This window comes from Hyaena hyaena, unplaced genomic scaffold (genome assembly GCF_003009895.1).
Source record: "Hyaena hyaena isolate Hyena2069 unplaced genomic scaffold, ASM300989v1 scaffold_79, whole genome shotgun sequence".
NCBI classification, from domain to species: Eukaryota; Metazoa; Chordata; class Mammalia; order Carnivora; family Hyaenidae; genus Hyaena; species Hyaena hyaena.
The window spans coordinates 3,232,290-3,255,492 of record NW_024080711.1 but is presented as its reverse complement, the minus strand read 5'-3'; the positions used below and the strand labels follow the sequence as shown (position 1 = coordinate 3,255,492).

General features: G+C 35.7%; 1 protein-coding gene across 20 annotated transcripts in view; it reads right to left on the bottom strand.

Moving 5' to 3' along the window:
• Positions 1 to 23,203, bottom strand: part of RIMS2 (regulating synaptic membrane exocytosis 2) — a 599,820-nt gene that overhangs the window by 487,291 nt on the left and 89,326 nt on the right. For 4 of the 20 annotated variants that reach the window (XM_039233796.1, XM_039233785.1, XM_039233791.1 and 1 more), the window contains exons 2-3: positions 20,506 to 20,538; positions 20,017 to 20,103 (exon numbers count right to left, since the gene is read on the bottom strand). The exons of 15 other annotated variants lie outside the window; for them this stretch is intronic. In XM_039233796.1, the coding sequence (XP_039089727.1) occupies positions 20,017 to 20,103; positions 20,506 to 20,538 (120 nt within the window). Of the gene's footprint in view, positions 1 to 20,016; positions 20,104 to 20,505; positions 20,539 to 20,841; positions 20,860 to 23,203 lie in introns of all 20 variants that reach the window. One more of the 20 variants, XM_039233795.1, reaches the window with a different exon arrangement.

Here is a 23,203-nt window from a genome sequence, read left to right as displayed (position 1 = left end):
CATCATTAAAAATTGGGGGTCGAGGGCACCTGGGTGGTTCAGTGATTAAGCAACCAACTCTTGGTTTCAGCTTAGATCAAGATCTCTGGTTCATCAGCTGGAGCTCCACATCAGGCTCTGTGCTGACTGACAGAGCCCGCTTGGGATTCTCAGTCTCCCTCTCCCTCTGTCCCTCCCCCAGGCACGTGTGAGCACCCTCTCTCTCTCTCTCTCTTTCTAAAATATAAATATATAAACATTTTTTAATTTTTTCAATCATTTTAAGTATAAAAACCATTCTTAACTCACCACTTTCACATAAACTTAACACTTATACAGTAAGAGATCATTTATATAACAGTCTAGAAAAGGCAAAGTTATAAAGACAGAAATCAGGTCAACAGTTGCTAGAGACTGGAGTAGAACAAGGGAACTAACTACAAATGAGCACAAGGAACTTTCTGGGGTGAAAGAAATGTTCTGTATCTTGCTTATGGTAGTAGATACATAACTGTTGTTTTTTCAGAATTCACTGACATGTACAGCTCAGAGGGGTGAATTCTACTTTAAATAAATTATACCTCAAAAACCCTGACTTTAATAAAAGTTCTTTTCAAAGTGTTAACCTAAAGTCAGTAGGTAAATTAAAACTAGAACTCTATAAGTGAGTCTGTCCTTATCTCCTTAATTACAAACACACATTTCCTTTCACAGCTAATATCAATACATTTAAATAGCTAATGCCAGTTTCACTAACTTTTTCTGTAACTTCAGATAATACATTGTTTTATCCCTGATTATCTCCCACTAAGTTTAAGTGAAGCTCTGCTAACACAAAACAAGCACCACTACAGGAAATTCAAGTCCATAAAATGTGTGCCAAAGCAGGCGTGAGTTTAAGTGGACGAGTAGATGAGTTCTGCATCAGAGTTTCTCCCACCATTTAGACGAATTCTCTTTCCATGTGTGAGATACACAGTACATTTCTATTGTATACCTATTGATACGCTTACAATCTCTGACATTCCTCTCAGTAAATGACCCAGGAGAAAGAGAAGGCAGGAGGAAGAGGAAAATTAGAACGAGCAATGTTTTCTTTCAGTTCTAGAGGCACCGGAGTACCAAGCAAATTACACGCTGGAACAAAACAGCAGAAGTCTAACTCAGTGAAGTGTGCAAAAATATAGCATCTCCAAGGAAGTGGAAGCTCGAGCAAAGTTAGTAATCATGTATCCCTAAGACCATTTAAAGGACTATTTGAAACCCTCTTACAGAGAACTGTAGAAATCCCAGGGCTGCCGCATTAAGGCTGCAGGATAAAATCCAGTGGTCCCAGCTATGGGGAGAAAAGAGCTAAACTGCAATCCAGGGAAGACATGACGGCAACAGTTTGGGGTAACAAGAGAAGATTTAGAGAGATTCTGTATATTCATCCTTCCAGTCTCTATAAAGTGACAGACTACTGTATGGAGAAGTGGTGGCGGACAGGCGGATTCAGGAGCTCAACCGCATCCCTTGCCAACAAGAGCCTATCTTCCCCTCCCCTTCAGAAACACGCAAAATTCTCTCTCTGCTTCCACTTCCCATTATTTTACAACCACTCTAATCTGGTTCCCAGTCTGCTTACTAATTCTCACAACGTTTATCAATGGTCTCTCTGTACCTTAAATTAATGAACAAAATTTTTAGTCTTGATCTGAGTTCTCAACAATATTTGAAATTATGTTCAACTATGTTCATTGCTCCCTTGGCTTTCATAGAGCTCTCCTCCTTTTCCTGTATCTATGGCCTTTCATTTTCTTTTTCCTTCGAAAACCAAGATTCAGGCCCTCTTCTTTTCATTCTGTTGTGTCTTCTTAGGCAGTCTTTTCCCATATGCAAGGCTTCAGTTTCCACCTACATGTAAATTACTTACAAATGTAAATGTCCAGCTCAGACTTCTCTGAGTTTTAAAATTCAATTGCCTACTCAACATCTTATCTGGAAGTCTTGATGCCACCTAAAATTCAACATATGTAAACCTCCATTCAAAACTTTCCCACACAAAGTAGATTCCCTTCCAAGTGTGCCCTATTTCATTAAATGGTGCCACCGTTCAATTATATGGCCTGAAATCTAGAATTGTTCCAGAACAGTCTCTCTCCCTCACATGCATAATTTATCTATCACTAAGTCCTTTGTATTTTACTTCCTACATGTGTCTTGAATCCTTCCACTTGTCTCCATATCCCCTGTCAATACCATAGGCTTTGTTGCCATTAATACCCACCTGGTCTGCTAGCTAGGCTACTCACATCCACACTTCTCTCCCTCAATCTCTTCTGCACACAGGAAAAATTACCTTTCCTAAAAGACACTGTTTAAAATACTCTAATGGCTTCTGATTGCTCTAAGGAAAGGAAAGGAAAGGAAAGGAAAGGAAAGGAAAGGAAAGGAAAGGAAAGGAAAGGAAAAAGGAAAAAGGAAAAAGGAAAAGAAAAAAGGAAGGAAGAAAAAAAAGAAGGAAAGAAGGAAAAAGAAAAAAAAGGGAAAGAAAGAACTTCTTATGAAGACCTACAAAGCCTTGAATATTCTGGCATACATTCCCTTTTCAACCTCCTGTTTTGCACTGTTTCTTTACCCTCATTCTGATAAAGCTATTCTGGATTTCTTGCATTCTTCAGACTTATCATTTTATATCCCATAACTGGTCTTTGCACACTTTATACATGCTCTTGCCTCCACCTGGAATGGATTGCGATGCACTCTTTTTTTTTCTTTTTTCCTTTTGCTTTTTTTAAACCTTGGGAATCCGCAATAGTTGATCATAAGCTTTGTGGCACTGATCCATGCTTGGCTTCTATTTTAATTATTTTCCTTTCCCCAGAGTGATTTCCCTTCTATCAAGTAACCAGTCTTGTATATTTGCATAAATGGCATTTTGCCATTTACTTGTTTCTGCTTATGTTTGTCATTCAACTTTACAATTTTATATTTAAATTTAAAAAAACTGTATAATGCATATGGTGTTCATGGTGTATCAGGTAGACGGGTACTACTATTATTTCTATTCTGCAGAGAAACCATTTTGCTCATGGTCACACGGATGGTAAATTGTTAAAACCGGATCCAAATTCAGCATTGCTCCAGAATGCATGCTTTTAGCCACTATATTTTTGTATCTAATTCATGCATTTTAATGGATGTATAATGTTCCGTTTAGATAAATCACATTTTATTCATCCATTTTTTTAAGTTGGCCCTTTATAATTCATTATCATACAGTATTTCTGTAATAATATACTTAGAAACCCATACACACATACCTGTATAAATATTCATCTTATTGCACTTTGCACATATTGCATATTTTACAAATTGAAGGTTTATGTCCTACATCAAGCAAGTCTATTGGTGCCATTTCTCCAACAGCATTTGCTCACTTCATGTTTCTGAGTCATTTTGGTAATTCTCACAATATTTCACATTTTTTCATTACTATTATATTTGTTATGATGATCGGTAATCAGTGATGAGAGCCTTTAACTAAGGTATATACATTGTTATTTTTTTTTTTAGACAATGCAACTGCATGCTATAGACTACAGTATAGCGCACACATAACTTTTATATGCACTTGGAAACCAAAAATTTCGTTTGACTTGCTTTCTTTCAATATTCACTTTACTGCAGTGGTCTGGAACTGAACCCACAATAACACTGAGGTAAGCCTGAATGGTTTTCTCTGGGGTATATATGCAGGAATATGGTATACATATTCAAGTTCACTAAATATTTTGAAACTGCTCTCCCGAGTGGCTTAACCCAGTTAGCATACCTGCAAGAAGGGTATGAAGGTTCCAGTTTTTCTTGGCTTTTCTTGCTTATGCCAATGTGTGATATTATTTAGCCAATAATATTTTTGCAGCTTTAGTAGATATAAATTGATGTGCTTTTATTTTCCGTTCATATTTTTCTTACTTCTAATAACTTCACGCCATTGAACTGTCTCTCCTATGAACTGTCTATTCAATCTTTACTCCAATTACATCTAATACTCTGTTGGATTTCTTGTATTTTCCTTGAAGATTCGCAGTAGTATCCTATATAACCTATATGTTAATCGTTTATAACTTAAGCAAAACTAATATCTGAGGCTGACAACTGATTGTTAATTTTGTAGATTATGTCCTTTGTTAAACAGAAATCTTTAATTCCGATGTAGTCAAATACATCAGTTTCTCCCTTTCAGGGTTTGTGGTTTCAGTGGCTGGCTATAAAAAATTCTTACTTATCCAGTCACAAAAAAATTCTGCAGTTTCTTCTAATAGCTTTACAATTTTGCCCCTCACATTTAGGCTTTTAATCGATCTGAAGTTTATTTTTATATGTGATGTGATGCAAGAATTTAATTTCAATCATCTCCATATAGAGATTGCATTTTCCCAGCACCATTAAATGGTCCATCCTTTCCTCCACTTATTTGTGATGGCATCTATCATATACTAAGTCCCCACATGTGCCTAAGTCCATTTACAGACTCTATATTCTATTTCATTGATTTTTGTGGGGTTCCTACTCCAGAACAGCACTGTCAGAAACAAACTTCAAATACAATGAAGGGTCTAAAAGATCTTAAATATATAAATTTAAGTATATAACTTTCCAATGATGTAGATTAGAGGTCAGCAAGCTTTCTGTAAAGAGCTAGACAGTAGCTATTTTACATTTTGTAGAGGACTATAGGGCCTCTGTCACAACTACTCAGCTCTGCCCTTAGGATGCAAAAGCAGCCATAGATAATACAAAAACAAGTAAGTACAACCTTGTTCCAACATAAAACTTTTACAGAAACAGGCAGCAAGAAGGCCACATTTTGCAGATCCTAAATATAGACATAAAAGTCAAAGAATATACTTTAAAACATTTATTACAAATAAACACTTAAAAGACAAACAATATCAATTTACAAATACTGCTTTTTCCACTTCATTATTTCATAAGACTATTTTATCTGAATTTTTTTAAGATTTTATCTTTAAGTAATCTCTACAACCAGCGTGGGTCTTGAGCTCACAACTGCAAGATCAAGAGTTCCGAGCTCTACCAACTGAGCCAGCCAGGCATCCCTATTTTATCCAAATTTTCATGTGTATTTTCCATATCAATGTCTCCATCATCACTAAAGCAATTCAATGAAGTCAGTGTTTTCCAAAGTAAATTTTCTTCACTGAGTTACTTGAGAAATTGGAACTTTTTAATCTATCCATTCCTGAAAATCCTGCTATTCCTGATCATTTAATACCCAGCCACAGATGTTTATGCTGCTGCTGCTGCTGCTGTTTTCTCACTTACCTCATACATAGGTTTTCATGATCCTCACAAGCTAACCATTTACATGGCTCCTTCTTTAAAGTAATCTTTAAAAGGTTTGTTTAGGGGCTCCTGGGTGGCTCAGTCGGTTAAATGTCCAACTTCGGCTCAGGTCATGATCTCATGATTTGTGGGTTTGAGCCCCGCATTGGGCTCTGTGCTGACAGCTCTGGAGCCTGGAGCCTGCTTGGATTCTGTGTCTCCCTCTCTCTCGCCCCTCTCTTGCTCATGCTCTCTATACCAAAAAAAAAAAATTTTTTTTCTTTTTTACAAATAGTTTATTGTTAAGTTGGTTTCCATATAACACCCAGTGCTCATCCCCACAAGTGCCCTCCTCCATGCCCATATCCCCCCTCCCTCCATCAGTCCTCAGTTTGTTCTCAGCATTCAAGAGTCTCTCATGGTTTTCCTCTCTCCCTCTACCCACTATTTCCCCCCTTCTTCTCCCCCACGGTCCTCCGTTAAGTTCCTCCTAATCCTCCTATATGTGCAAACATATGGTATCTGTCCTTCTCTACCTGACTTACTTCACTTAGCATAACACCCTCAAGATCCATCTATGTTGCTACACATGGCCAGATTTCATTCTTTCTCATTGCCATGTAGTATTCCATCATATAGATAAATCACATCTTCTTGATCCATTCGTCTGTTGATGGACATTTAGGCTCTATATACCAAAAAAAATTTTTTAATTTTTTTAAAGGTTTGTTTACTACAACTATCAACACTTGCCATTGTGAGGTCATACCCCCAGGAATTTCTAGACTAATGTTGAATTTTTTTTATCTCCCCTTTCACAGATTCCATCAGGAAATCTCTATAGGTATATTTGTTTGTGGTCCTTTCAGGATAATGTATCTTTACCACACAGTACTTGTAGTTCAAACTAAAGAAATCCTGGGGTGCCTGGGTGGCTCAGTCAGTTAAGCATCTGACTTCACCTCAGGTCATGATCTCGCGGTTCAGGGGTTCGAGCCCCGTGTTGGGTTCTGTGCTGACAGCTCAGAGCCTGGAGCCTGTTTCAGATTCTGTGTCTCCCTCTCTCTCTGTCCCTCCCCCACTCATGTTCTGTCTCTCTCTGTCTCAAAAATAAATAAACTATTAAAAACTTTTTTAAAACTAAAGAAATCCCTGGGCTTTCAAAATAAGACAGATGCTATTAACAACTCAAAATAAAGCCATTTCCTTTTACGAGAGGGATAATCTCAGGAAAAAAAAAATTAAAGGAATGCCACATATTCCAGAATATATACAACCTGGGCCTTTGTAACTCATTTTGATATCTGGTGAAATGAATCCTCCTCTTTGCTCTTCTTTTTGAAATTTTTTTTCTTCTATTTGTAAATGTTTCTCTTCCAATCCTTTAGTCCCATTCTCTTGAAAATCTTGGTGGAATTTCTACTAAAATTACATTGCATTGAAAGATTAATTTTAGGAGACTTGACATCTTTACAATGTTGAGTCTTCCCTCCTACTAACACATTAAGTCCATTTATTGCCAGTCCTCAAAAAAAAAAAAAAAAACAACCACAGTAACTACATACATGGCTTTACAGGTGAATTTTTTAACTCAAGTTTCTTCATCTTAACGTCTCATCTACCCCCAAGGAGTCCATAAATAGACCCATATTTTTCAATTTAAATGGGTCCCTTATTGCCCTATATTTTGCTCGCATTATATTCTGTGCACTTAAAAACACTGTTTTGGGATGGAGTCTATAGGATTCACCAATTTGTTAAAGGCATCACATGGATGGACCTTGAGGGTGTTATGCTGAGTGAAATAAGTCAGGCAGAGAAGGACAAATATCATATGTTTGCACGTATAGGAGGATTAGGAAGAACTTGATGGAGGAACAAGGAGGAGAAGAAGGGGGAAAGAGAGGCAAACCATGAGAGACTCTTGAATGCTGACAAAAACTGAGGGCTAATGGATGTGGGGGGGAGGAGGGATGGGCATGGAGGAGGGCACTTGTGTGGATGAGCACTGAGTGTTATGTGGAAACTAATTTGACAATAAACTATTTGTAAAAAAAAAAAAAAGGCATCCATTTAAAAAACAGATTAAGTAGGGGAGAAGAAGGGGGGAAAATAGTGGGGGAGAAGGAGGAGAAGGAGGAGGCAAACCATGAGAGACTCTTGAATGCTGAGAACAAACTGAGGACTGATGGGGGTGGGGGGAGGGAAAGGGGGGTGATGGGTATGGAGGAGGGCACTTGTGGGAATGAGCACTGAGTGTTATATGGAAACCAACTTGACAATAAACTATTAAGAATAAAATAAAATAAAAAATAAATAAAAAAAAGATTAAGGACCTCTACAAGATACTCTCATGTTTTATATGTTGTTTCAGAACAAAAGTAAAAGCAACATCCCCAACAATTTCATGAAGCCAAGGTAACTATGACTCTTTGTACCCTCCACTTCCATAATTCGTTATTCTCACTACAACTCAACATCACTTCCGTGGAAAGGTATTCCTTAGCATCTCTGACTATGTCAAATCCCCCTATTAGGTATTTTCAAAGCACTATAGTATACTGCATTTCCATATCCTTCCTTTTATTCATATATATGATTATTTGATTAATGCCTATCTCTCTAATTAGAAAATATAATTCATGAGCATTATTTTGTCTGTTTCTGCTGTCCATTTTATAACACTGATAGGCATGATGTATGGTCCATAGCCAAGTTGTAAATAAATATTTACCAAATGATTGAATTAACAATGAATAAACAAATGTGTATTGTGTATACATTATTTTATAAGTGACAGTGCAAAAGTATAAAGTTGAATATGAACCAATCTTGTCATCAGTAACATAGGCATATATTAATAAGTATAGACATAAGATGAATATCAATAACAATAATACAAGGAAAAATGAAACATACACTAAATAAATATGTAAGAAAAATGGTATTGGAGCACAAAGAAAAAGCCATTAATTGTGGATGCTGTTGGCATGACTTCATAGAACACTTCTATGACTTCACAGATGTTTTAGTTTTTTAATATCTATACATCCTGGATTTTAAGGATATGCAAAATTGTTATAGGCAGAAAATGAAGAATGATTCAACCTTTAGTATTTCATATGCAAAGCATGAAAACAGATGGAGAATTCAGGAAGTTGAGAGTATTGTCATTTGGCATAAAGTGTGTTTGAGAAAAGAAGGGGAAGAGACATTTGGTGGAAGAAGCTGGAGAGACACTCTGGGCAAGAATATCTTGACTTCCTTGCTAAGAACCATTTCCCATATTATCTGATAGTCAACTTAGTTTATGACATCACAGGTTATCGAAATCAGTAAGACACAGATGAGAAATATCAAAAACTATCTCAAATCAACCATGGGGGAGAAGAAGGGGGAAAATAGTTGGAGAGAGGATGGGAGGCAAACCATGAGAGACTCTTGAATGCTGAGAACAAACTGAGGGCTGATGCAGGATGGGGAGAGGGGAAGGGGGGAGATGGGCATGGAGGAGGGCACTTGCTGGGATGAGCACTGGGTGTTATATGGAAACCAACTTGACAATAAACTATTTAAGAAAAAAAAAGAAAACTATCTCAAATAAGTCAGATATTTGGCTCACTCCTTTTATGCTAAAAATATTTCTCCAAAACAGTTTGTAACAATTGTACACACACACACACACACACACACACACAAACCCACATTGAAATACTCCTTATATTAAAACTTAAATGTTCTTTAGATAATAACTCTTTATCTTTAATATGTATCTTTAATATAAATGACTCTGTTTTTGTGTTTCATGATAACCAATATTGGAAAGCCAAGATCCAAAAGACAATGAAATTCAGAAAGCCCATTTCTTAAAAAAACAAAACAGAACAAAACAAAACAAAAAACCCTTTTATATAATCACCAGATATAGAATCTTTGGAATTGAAATTATTATTTCATTCACAAGTAAAGTCATGTTGATGTTAGCAACTAAGGGTTAAAATACGTAAAAGAAGTGAAAGTACACTCATAACTTATTATTGACATCAGGAAATGATTCATCTTCAATATGATGATACCCCCCTCTTTGATGCTGAGGGGAAAGTGCATTTCATTGTTTCTCTGAAATTTGTATCTTAAATAAAAGTATTCAACAAATTCAATTCTGGGAAAAAATGACAAAGGGAAGAAACATTTTAAGACCATTATAAATATTTCACCTTCAACTTCTTTCTGCTTAACCAAAATAAAGTACTTCTTTGAAAAAGATATTAGGAACCAAGACACTTTTATACACCACTTCTGAATAAAACACCATTTGCTCATCACCTAAAAAATAATAATAAAAGGAAAAAGAAACTCTGATCCCAGTATTTACCTGTTTTACAATTTGTGCTAAGTTTATCACACTTAATCTCAGATTGATGCAGATAACTGTAAACCTGGAAATAGTGCATGATATAGTAACACAATTGCTATCTTGATGGCAACCAAGATATCTCAATAATTTTTCTAACATTTACACTAGAACAGTAATGTTCTCTAACAGCTCTCCAAGTACATCATGCTCTTTCACACCTTTGCAGATGCTGTTGCATCAACTAGAATAAAAAATTTACTTTCCTTAACTTACTACACTCTCAATATTCAAGACCTAGCTCAGATTTCAGCCATTGTGCCTGATCCCCACCACTAGGCAAAGTCAAACATCCACTCTGAGGTTGCACTTTTTTTTTTTTAATATTTTATTTATTTCTAGGAGGGAGAGAGAGAGAGAGACAGCGTGAGCAGCGGAGGGTCAGAGAGAGAGGGAGTCACAGACTGAAACAGGCTCCAGGCTCTGAGCTGGCAGTCAGCACAGAGCCCCACGCGGGGCTCGAATCCACGAACCGCGAGATCATGACTTATGCGAAAGTCAGACGGTTAATCGACTAAGCCGCTCAGGCGCCCCATGAAGTTGCACTTCTAAACAATAGATTTTATTGTAATTATTCTTATGTATACAGTCTGTTGAGGACCAGTCATCCTTTGCCCAACACTGTGTTTATGACACAGAGTAGGTAATTAATATGTGCCTTATTTAAAATTGAGTTTAGGTATTTTAAATAAGCAAGAAAAATTCAGTATCTCAAGGAAACCTATGGCAGGGAAAAACAAAGATTTTCTTTAAATATGGTCTAAGATCTTATTAGCTGTATGAGAGTGTGAAAAGTCACTTAGCTAGTATCCACGTCTGTCAAGTGGGATTTTAACCTAGACCTCAGAGTTACTATCATGAGTAAGTGAAATAACATATGAAGACAACCAAGCTCAAAGTTCCCCATTCTCTCTTCCCATTTATGTGTTCTTTATGTCTGGGCTTAAACTTGGTTGGTCCTCTTCCTTATAGAAGAAGCATCTGTTACTGCAAGTTCTATGTCAGCTACAATACAGTGTTTTAGAATTATAATATTCCTGTATTCTCACTCTTCTTAACTATGATTATTCCAAGGTTTAAGTTGGAAACATATTTATAAAGGTGTCTGTTTTTTTTTTAACAGCCCAAATCTGTGGGGATGCCTGGGTGGCTCAGTCAGTTAAGTGTTGGACCTCAACTCAGGTCATGATCTCACAGCTTGTGGGTTCGAGCCCCACATTGGGCTCTGTGCTGACAGTTCAGAGCCTGGAGCTCGCTTCGGATTCTGTGTCTCCCTCTGTCGCTGCCTCTCCTCTGCTCATGCTCTGTCTCTCTTCTCTTTCTCAAAAATAAATAAACATTAAAAAAAAAAACCCAGCCCAAATCTGTGAAACTCTAACCTTAATTTTAAAAAAACTGAAGTATTAAAATAAGTATCATTTTAACACTGATTTCATCAGAGAATGAATTTAAAGTAGAGCCTTCTACAAGTTCATGGCATGCAGTTATGGAATGTTATCATTAAGTGTATCACACACTTTTTTTTAGAGTGCAGCTTTTCAAACTGCAAAGTACAACCAATACTATGACACAAAATCAATTTAGCTGGCCAAGACTCACAATTTTTTAATAAAATAAATCAGCACATTGGAAGGAGTGCAATTAAGCATTTCATGCGAATCTTGTTTCTATTATGCATTAAAATTTATGTGTGCCATGTGTACAATGGGTTATAGTGCAAAATATATTTCTTTTTAAGGATGGAAGTTTAAAAAAAAAAAGAAGTATGAAAGACACTGCACTACTCATCAGCTGAGAGAAAGAACTAATGTCCTTTTATGATAAAAGAATAAACATATGCCACATACATGGCTATCCCAGTCACTTAGCAGCTCTCTCACCATAACTTCTACACAGCTCCCTAAGTGACTATTATTACCCTAATGATTGTTATAAAATACAAATCTGACCATATCATCCTACATGTTATTCCTTGGCCAGATGCAGAGGCACCAAACCATCAAACAGTAGGGCATGCTCAAGAAAGAGTACCTATATCATTACCAAATAAATAAACAGGAAATTCAAGACTAACGACCCAGACCTAATGCTTAGCTTTAGTATTTGAATATATTTTAAAATAGCGTAAGTACTTCATTTTCACAAATAACTACAAAATTCTCCTCCAAAGTAACAGGAAAAAAATAATGGCAACAGAACATGTACAGCAGCACTAATCAAAATAACCAAAACTTGGAAAAACCTGTCTGATATGCATATCAACAGTAAACAGGTAAACTATTGATATGCATATCGATAGTGAAACAGGTAAACAAACTGTAGTATATTCAGATATTAGGGCACTATACAACCCTGAGAATTAATGAAATACAACTCCATGCAATCATTTAGATGAATCTCACAAATATTATGGTGAACAAAATAACACAGATCCAAGAGAATATATACTACAAGATCCCATTTGTATAAGACATATGTATATTTATATAATCTGTAGTGTTAGATAAAAGGATGAAGTTACCCTTTAGGGTAGGAAGTAATCTTCTCTGGAAGGGAGTATGAGAGATACCAGAGGGCTGGTGATGTTACTGCTTCTTGCTCTCAGGAATGATTTCCAGATACGTTCACTGTGTGGCAATTCAATGAGTTGCATATTTTCAGTTTGTGCACTTTTCACCACATATGTTATGGTTTAATAAAAATTTTATTGGCCATAAGCACTTTGCTACTTTTGTCCATTTTTCTAAATGCATTTTCTGAATAAGCAATCTATCATTCATAATTCTTATTTATATATCCCTTTCTTGAGCCAAAAGGAATTTAAGGTACTTCAAAGGTACGTGACTGAGGTGGTCAATTTTATTTTACTTTTTTAATTTTAAAAAAATGTTTTTTAACACTTATTTATTTTTGAGAGACAGAGAGAGAGTGTGATCAGGGGAGGGGCAGAGAGAGAGGGAGACACAGAATCTGAAGCAGGCTCCAGGCTCTGAGCTGTCAGCACAGAGCCTGACAGGGACTCAAACTCACAAAGTGCGAGATCATGACCTGAACTGAAGTCAGATGCTTAACCGACTGAGTCACCCAGGCACCCAAGGTGGTCAATTTTAGACCAGACTGAAGAGCATCTATGTTAGCCCTGGAAACATACCATGTGTGGGAACTCATTCACTATCTCACAACTGTATGTCAACTGTTTTGACCACACAAGCACCAAAACGAAGCACATAGCTTACATGAAAACATCTTTTATCTATCTCATCCTCAATCTTCAGAAAAAGCAGAAAGACCAAGTGAAATTTTTAAAGTAGTTAAATTAATAATATTCTCAAGGACCTTTCAATCTCCATTCCCATTTCCCTTCAAAACAAGAAAATCAGCCCTTTTTGAGGTTCATCAGCTCTCCCTTATGACTTAATAATAGGCTGCCATGTGCTTAGAAATTTCACCTCTGACCCTAGATCTAGTTCCATTGCAAGGTAACATGATTAAGTACAGCTGAAGTATCATGATACATTCATTCTTATCATCAACAGGTATAAGCAATCTCCAAAACATCCTTCTAAGGTAGTCTCTATGACCTGAAACCTAGAGATTTAGTCTTCTGGAAGAGACGAGAGAGAAAAACTACCCTGGAGTCTTGAAGGAAAAGATGGTAATAAATCATATTAACAATTAGCGCTTCAAAATGCTGATCCTTGGATTCATGTTTTGCACCTAAAAAGACACCAATAATTTTGCCTGGACTATAGGAAATCTGTTCCATCAGGGGATCTTAAATAGGAAGATCTTAAGGATCCACCAGAAGTAAATGATCTTTGCAATGGACTCTTGGATGAGGCAGATGACTGAATAAAATAGATAGCTTCCATCCAAGAAGAATGATTTTCTGACGTTTCTACCTCTCCTTTTTAAAATTCTTTTGTTTAGTGTTTATCTTAGTTATTATTATGCTTTGGTTCTCTAATGGATAACTAAAGGTTTCTCAATATGCTTTCATATATATTTTCATTGTTATCACATTTTTAATATCCTTTAGTCTTTCATGCCACCTAAGAAAATGCAAAAATCTCCCTGTAATCCCACTGATAAAATTTAACAGATGTTCCTTCCTTCTAGACATTTCTGTATTTGAATCTTCTTCATATTATTAACCCTAGTCTTCAGTCTCATAAAAATTAGACCTTGATCCCAAGTCATATATCAGCCTCAACAGAATCAACATTACCAAGAGTGGGAATTAAAATTGTAATTTTTCTTGTTTAGTAGCAATCTTTATCTCTTGCCATCCCGAAATTTCCATCTCATTGCAATAAATGAAAATCAAACATAAACTAACTGTAGTAGCTGTACTACTCCTCATATTATTGAGTCACCTCTCTTCATGATCACATGGAAAGGCCTTCTAGACTCCCTTACAGTTAGTCAAGTGCCTTGTGACAAGTTCTGGGAACAAACTGTGAGCAAAAGTGACCAGCCTTAGGCAGTTAAGAATAAGTTCTCCATTCTCCATTCTCCCCATTCTCTTTCTTCCTCCAATGCAGCTACTCTGGTAGCTATGGCTTCCAGTTGGCTTATCAACAACATGGAAGCAGCCTGAATTGCAACTTTAAAGAGAAGCATTCTATAATCCTATAAATAAGTGTCAGTCTTTTAGTGAGCCTGTATCCCTGGGCTATGACCCTCATAAGTGCTTTTGAGCTTCATTTCCCCTTTCAGAGAGATGGGACAGCTAGAGGGGACTGCAGTCTGCCATTTTTCTTCTCTCACATTGGCTAGGTAAAGAATTTCCCTCAAGAACAAAAAGCTCTAGGAGTATTTCAAAACTGTTACTTTTACCCTCTTCCCTGCTGAAAGTATGACAGAATTGTTCACTGATCTTCACCTTGAGAATCTGGTGAGGTTCCAAGAGGTAAACCTCACAAAATTGGAGTGGTGCCTGGGTGGCTCAGTCAGTTAAGCTCAAGTCATGATCTCACAGTTCATGAGTTCAAGCCCCGTGTTGGGCTCTATGCTGACAGCTCAGAGCCTGGAGTCTGCCTCAGATACTGTGTGTGTGTGTGTGTGTGTGTGTGTGTGTGTGTGTGTGTCTTTCTCAAAAATAAATAGACATTTAATAATTTTTTTTTAAAAAAACTTCACAAAATTGGGGAGATTGGGAAGGGTGTTCCCCTAAGGCTGCACTCCCAGCTTAAGAGCTATAACTCTTAAGCCAGTCCACACTCAGCCTTCAATGGTTCATCAGTTAATAGCTTAAGTTTTCCTGCCAGATCCTAACTCCAACAGTTCCTGCTCCCAGTAAGCTGTGATTCTTCATTTGGCTCGCCCTCCAGTTGGCAGGGCATTGATTTGCCCTGTGATCTCAATTATACGATAGATCTTAGAAGAGTTGTTGATTTTCAACTTGTTCAGCTTTTTCTTGTGAGGATGACAGTAACAACTTCCAAACACTTTATGTGTCAAAGAGGAAACCAGAAATCTCCACTGTATTATTTTTCATTGTTTGTCAGCATGTCTTTTTCCCACATGAATGAGAAATATTTGTGAGAGTAGAAACCATAGTCCTTTTATCTCTGGATTCCCAGTAATCTGCACAGTCTGAGCATTCTTCAGGGCTCAATCATGGACCTTCTTATCTGATCTTCATCACACACTCTCTTAAGTTATCTTATCAATCCTTGTAGCTTTATGTACCACATGGACAACAGCAGAGTTTTATAACTCCAACCAATCCATAACTCTCCTTCAAAACTGGCTAATTTATAGCATCTTAAACATAAAAAGTTAAAAACTTAAGTTTTTGTGGCTATTTCTAACCTGTTCATCCTTTCCCCTTCTTGATCACAGTTAATGGCATCACCACCCAATTAGTTCCAATCAGAAATCAGGAGTCATCATTGGCTCTTTTCTCTTCCTTCCTAACTTCCTCCATACCTATGACACTACTAAATCGTGTCATTTCAACCTCCAAGTTCATCCCCTATCCCCTCCTCTCCATCATCACTGTAATCAGCCTCGTCCAAGTCATCATAATTCCTAGCAGTCTTTCATAAAAGCTTCCTCACTGCTCTATCCACTTCTGTTCTCACTCATTAGAGCCATAGAGCAGCCAGATTGATCTTTATACACAAAGCAAATCATGTCACTCCCATGTTTTAAAGTTTCCAATTATTTTCCTTTTATACTGACACTCAGATCCAAACTCCTTATTAACTTTCTATAAAAACACTGTCCCTTCCCTTAGTCCTACCTCTGGATGCTCATCTCCCATCACACTCCATCTTGTCCACTAAATTACAGCCACACAGGTCCTCCTGGCCTCTCAAACCCTTTGCTACTTAAAAATGTTCACATATGATGTTCCCTATGCTTAAAACACTCCTCCTCTTAGCATTATTTCCCATTAAAAGACCTGATAATCAAGGAGACATACTATATTAAGCAGCTGCTTGATTCGAATGACTAAGATTTTAGATTTTCCTAGTATTTCAGAAGTATATTTGTTATTATGTCACAGAATGAATAAAATTGTTATTACATGAAAATGCAAAACAAGCTAATCCAATTGATCAGTTTAATTAATCCATATTTTAAATCTTTCCTACTTAATTTTGATATTATGCTAGATATTGGGAACAAAAAGTTAACAGTTGCATTACAAAGAATTTAACACTTCTCTTTCCTAGTACCCCCATCCTTCAGTATCCAGGGACTTGTTTTACACATTACATACAACCGACATTATACTGCCTTTATAGAAATTTTCCCTCTTTTTGATGCTGATGCAAAAAAATAGTGAAAAAAAGAAGAGAAAGCAAAACTAAAATTATTTAATTTGTATAATAAGGAATTTCTGCAAAGGCTGAATGAAAAGACACCTGAAACAAATGGCTCAATTAATGTTCTATGCCTTAAAACTTAGTGAAGTCAGAGCTGAACACACTGTTCTACCTACAACTTCACATGAATTAACCATATCAAAATTAGTAAGTTGTCCTGTTATATGAAAGACCTACAAAATAAACAAACTCCAAAAATACAGCTTTCAAGAAACCTACATTATTATAGCTTTGAATAACCACAAAATGGGACTTATATAAATTCATAAAAATGAAATTACTGTTCAGGAAATACCAGATGTTCAATACTATCTTTTAAAATATCTACTTGTTCTACTATGAAGATGCTTATAGGTAATATGAGGAAACGTAAGTCCTATTTTTTATATATTAAATGAATACCTGGAATTCAGCTCTTAGAAATAATTTTATGGATGAATGAATACAAAGTAAGCAGACAGGAAGTTATCCCATTCATTCAAATGAATGAATCTCTCAAAGAGAGAAAAAAATTAGATGACTCACTAAGAAGTCTTAGAAGTTGGGAAGATGAATTAAAAGAGAATATTCACAAGTAATCCTGGTGTATGGATCAGAAAGGTAAAAGGAAAGCTTCTGGAAAATTATACACCAAAAATTTCAGCATAACAGAAATGTAAGATGAAGAAAGTAACTATTGAGAGAATCTATTGATTCTGAATTTTTAAAACTGTATAAATTACAGATCAGTAAGAAGAATTAGCTGCCCAAGATACTTTAATGAAAATAATACCTAAAATCAAGAATTAGTTTTTAAAACATCCAAAGGCACTAGTCTTTTCTCCTACCATCTTCCTAGCCAAAAAAAAAATCAAAGCAAATTAATTATATTTATTATAAAAGTAAAGATACATTTTTTTAGGTTTGACTTCACCTTTGTTTATGCCAATCAAATGTCACTTTATTTCAATAATCAGACATCACTGTTTAAAGTATAACAAAATATTTTGTTGAATTCCATTGTAATCTACTAGATAATATAACTTAATCTTGATTACTTTCTGAAACTCACAAATAAGACACATAACTAAGGCAATTTAATACTGAAGCAAATTTGGATCTAATTATATTTTGATAGTAATTTTACTATTTTGTAATGTTTCGGTACCTTAAAGAAAGTCAGCAAAATAATGACATCATATGTCATTTTAATATAATTTTTGATTAGAAGAGAGTTTACTAAACTCTTCATTGCTGTTCCTTGTAACACAGTATTCTTATGTCATAAAAGAAAAAAAACATGTAAAAATCATTTGTGAAGAAATGTTTACTGAGTTTCTCCTATGCATCAGGCATTCTGCTAGATTCCAAAGATAAAAGAGTAGTCAAGCCAAACACAGGTCTTGACTTCACCTACATCAAATACAGCAATAGTTCCAAATTTAGAGCTACAAATATAGTAGTCTCCCCCTTATCCTCAGTTTCGCTTTCCATGGTTTCAGTTATCCATGGTCAACTGTGGTCTGGAAGCAGAGGATCCTTCTGGCATATCCTCAGAAAGTCAACAGTAGCCTAACACTATGTCACAGGAACTACTCATTCACCCCACGTGATCTCATCATGTATGCATTTTATCAACTCACATCATCATAAGAAGAGTATTATACAGGATATCTAGAGAGAGGGAATCTGCATTTACGTAACTTTTATTACAGCATATCATTATAACTGTTCTATTTGATGATTAGTTGTTTTTTATCTCTTACTGTGCTTACTGTATAAGTCAAACTTTATCATGGGTATGTATGTACAGGGGAAGAAAACAGAAGATATAGGGTTTATCTGCCATCCGCAGTTTCAGACATCTCCTGGGGTCATGGAACATATCTGCAGATGTGGGTGATGGGAACTACAGGAAACTATTAGAAGTAGTATACTGCAACACAACTTTAGTCAGTTGAAACTAAAACGCTGACAAAACTTTAAGTAAAACGCATTTGAGGTAATACAAAATGAACGAGGGGACTACCATCATCCAGAACAAGACAAAAAGACATTTATCCTCCAGTTTGCATTAAAGGCAAACATGAATGTTTCTCGGAATTATTTCATCTTACAGCTCCTAGTAGTCATTTTCATCCTCTCCTAGAGGTCAGGCCACTTCTCAATCTGCCCATTCCTATAACCAACCCATATCTTCTTTATAAACATAACTCCCGCTTAAAAAAGCACAGAGGCTAAGTGTAAGAGCACGTCTCAGTAGGATGCAGTTACTATGGAGAGATTGGAACTTAAATATGTATCGTTCTCACCTTCTCAAAGTTACTTCCACTTCCCAGGATAAATAGTATTACTTGCACAAAGTTAAAAAGGTATGTGTCAACAATTTTTTAAAGAATGTTTTCTTTTTTTTTTTTTTTTTTACAAATAGTTTATTGTCAAATTAGTTTCCACGTAACACTCAGTGCTCATCCCCACAAGTGCCCTCCTCCATGCCCATCCCCCCCTCCCCCCCACATCCATCAGTCCTCAGTTTTTGTCAGCATTCAAGAGTCTCTCATGGTTTGCCTCTCTCCCTTTCCCCCACCATTTCCGCCCTTCTTCTCCCCCTTGGTCCTCCGTCAAGTTCCTCCTAATCCTCCTATACGTGCAAACATATGATATTTGTCCTTCTCTGCCTGACTTATTTCGCTCAGCATAACACCCTCAAGGTCCATCCATGTTGCTACACATGGCCAGATTTCATTGTTTCTCATTGCCATGTAGTATTCCATGGTATAGATAAACCACATCTTGATCCATTCATCTGTTGATGGACACTTAGGCTTAAAGAATGTTTTCTATTCTACTAACAACTAAAGTAAATGGAAGTGACCTTTTTTTAATGTTTCAGGTCAACATGAGAATAAATTGCTGCATTTCCCAAATTATGTTGATAACATAATAAAATGTTCAGTGAAAACAGAATTCAGTGGTCAAATATGTAAACACTGTATGTTCTAAAATCTTTGGAGCATATTTAGACACTCCGAAGTATTACAATAAAGAAAACTCCTTGATATTTTTTTTAAAAGAAACTTTCCAAAACTATTTGGCCAAAGACTGAATTTGGGGGTTAATACTTCTTAATGTCCTCTGAATTATTTTTGAAAGAAACACACTTGATACTATACTGCATAATTGGAGAAAGAGGTTTTACTGGAAGAAAGATGTTTTACTGGACAAGTGTAGTTTACATTTTTTATACTAAAACTGAGGGAAGAATTACCTCTTGGTTTTTACTACCCTATAAATTGTCTTGTTTTCTTTTTAGATTTCCATGGGATAATTAAAGGTGAATGTGTTAAACTCATAACCTAACAATTTTCATTTCTGAGGAGTAATATTCCAAGGGCAGCATTTTAATACATATTCTTCAGTATGCTATGCTATCAGAGAGAATATGTAGTCTTTACAGATCAGCTTACTTACGTCTGGGGCTCCTTTTCATTTTGCTGTTTTTGCTGGGGCTGAAGAACGTTATTTACCAGTTCAGTGATCCCACTAAAGGGAAACCACCTGTTTAAATAAGCAAATAATGTGACTGAATAACCAAATGAATTAACAATGTAGGTCAAATGTTTTCTTATCCATACTAAAAAAAATACACAGGCACAAAAGCTACAGCCAATGGAAATGGGAGCTCCAATTATCATCCAGGCAGTCAGAATGTAGGGAAATTAAGTTGGAACACTTAACCAGTCCACAAGCAGGCAGCAAAAAACTACATCCAGTCAATATGTGGATGAAGTAAGAAGCTGCAGGCAGCTCTCTTACAAGCCAGAGAGTCAGAAAGCAGAAGACACACTAGCTGCAGCCTATCCAGTATTAGGGTAAGCTAATACCATCCAAGGTGCAGAAAGCAGAATAGGGCAAAGGTACAGAAATCAAGCCTACTGCACTCTGAATACGTTTACTTACTGTGTCGGTTGTGGTTTGGGTTCTTCTTTGACCCTAAAAAGATAAGTTTGCACAACTGAGTGCACTGTACTAAGAAGAAATTTCTATCTACAATTTGTGGTCATATAATAGAAAAGGTTAGTGCTTTGCTACATATTGGAATTATACATATAAATTATGCTGACACCAAAAAAAAAAAAAAAGAGTTGAATCACTTGTGCCTAATAGAGGACTGATATTAAAACTACCGCTGCTGCTTTAATGATTCCATGATTTAGTTCTCAAGTTCTCTGCATATTTTTATTAATACTGATACTGAAGTTTTTAAAATACTTATTTTAAAGTACCATTTTAAACACAGTTACATTTGGTTTACTGAAGATAAACAGATTTCCTCTTTATTTTTTAAATGTCTTCCTTAATATAAATTGAAGTAAAGGCATAAATATTTTAAATAAAATGTACAGTTTTATAAATGTATTTTAAAAGTCTTACAAATGAATTTATTTACTGCTTAAAGGAGCAGCTAAAAGAGTTGGGGGTTATGTATCCAGTCTAACTTAAAATAGCTACTAAAATAATTATGCATATTAAATTTTAAATATTTATAAGCTTAAGTAAATTATTCATATAAGATAACAGACTAAAAATGCATTTAAACTATAATCAACTCAATGCTTCACTGAAATAGCACTGGGTACTTAAAAGGCAGCAAAAGATCAGACCAAAGGGTAGTGGATTCCTCTGAAATTTGGCTTTCTGCACCTTGCCCAGGACCCATCCTAGAATATAAACCTGTGACTTGGTGATCAATTCATTAGCTTTTCCCTTCTCAAAGAAAGGCTAAGAATTGGTAACTAAAACTGGTCACTAAAATCTGGACTTTCATAAGGAAATTATACTAACACTGCACATTAATTAAATTACTTTTAGATCAAGTTGATTTTCTTTTTCAGTGTGTTCCTATTTATAATGATATAAGCAATAAATAAAAAGGTATAACCCTTATACATTTTTGTGTCCCAAAGAATAAATATAATTGTTAATTATATATCTCTATATTAAACCAAAAAGTAATATCCTATGTTGTCTGCATAAACTTCAAAAAAGTATAATAGTTTTATCCTAGAGCTAAAGCCACATCATTCAGTATTTATATATAGTCATATAATGGATTAATAATAAAAGATTGCATTCAGCACCAACTATCATATCAACAAGCAAACACAAAAATCTTATAGTGACCTGTGGATTCTATCTAGAAAATTTATTATATTTCCTGGAGAATAAGGTAAAAATCTCTTAACATTTTAGAACAAAATAGATCCCAAAGAAAGATCACCATATCAGCTCATCAAACTGGAGAACAATGCAGGATTACCCTTCACCAAATGATATGAATATAAAAACAATAAATATTTAAATAGATACATATGTAAATGAGAAAAATATTGTTAAAGAATTCCTGGGTGATCTCTGCAAGGAAGTATGTTGTTTTTAATTAGTGACAAAAGTTTTCATCATAAGCAAATTGATATTAATCTACCAATCAGTTCCTAATTTCAAGACCTTTACTTTAAAAATTAACAAAAAAAATTTAAGTACTGATTCAGGAATTATTTCTGGGCTTTGTAAAATATCTATATAGGAAATACACAAACATTTGCATCAGCTTCCCAAATAAAATGTGTATCATAAAAAGACAGTATAAATATTTATCCTGTCAGGTGGCCAATACACACATGAAAATGTTCATCATCACTTACTCTCAGGGAAACGCAGGTCAAAACTACAATGAGGTACCAACTCACACCTGTTAGAATGGCTATAATCAATAACACAAGAAACAACAGGTGTGATGAGGATGTGGCGAAAAAGAAACACACATGCACTGCTAGGGGAATGCAAACTGGTGCAGCCACTCTGGAGAACAGTATGGAGGTTTCTCAAAAATTAAAGATAGAACTACCCTCTTATCCAGCAGTCACACTACTGGGTATTTGTCCAAAAAATACAAAAACATTAATTCAAAGGGATACATGCACACTGATGTTTATAGGAGCATTATCAACAGTAGCCAAATTATGGAAGCAGCCCAAATGTCCATCAACAGATGAATGGATAAAGAAGATGTGGTATATATACATATATATACTCATATATATGTATATATATGATGTGGTATATATTATTCCATTTTATATGTATTTATATATGTTATATATATTATATAATGGAATATTATTCAGACATAAAAAAGAATGAAATCGTGCCATTTGCAATGACATGGATGGAGCTAGTGAGTATAATGCCAAGCAAAATAAGTCAATCAGAGAAAGACAAATACCATATGATTTCACTCATATGTGGAATTTAAGAAACAAGACAAATGAGCAAAGTAGAAAGAAACAGAGAGAGAGAGAAACCAAGAAACAAACTCTTACTTGTAGAGAACAAACTGATGGTTACGGGGGGGGGGGGGGGGAGAAGGGGGAATGAGTGAAATAGGTGATGGGGATAAAGGATTGTATTTGTCATGATGAGCACTGGGTGATGTGTGGAAATGTTGAATCACAATGTTGTACACCTGAAACTAGTATTACATTGTTTGTTAACTAACTGGATTTTTTTTTAATTGGAGGGAAAAAAAATGTCTGTGGTTTGTCCAGGCATAGAGCACATTTAGCAAACTCCAGCCTCCACATGTGGCCCAGAGAAT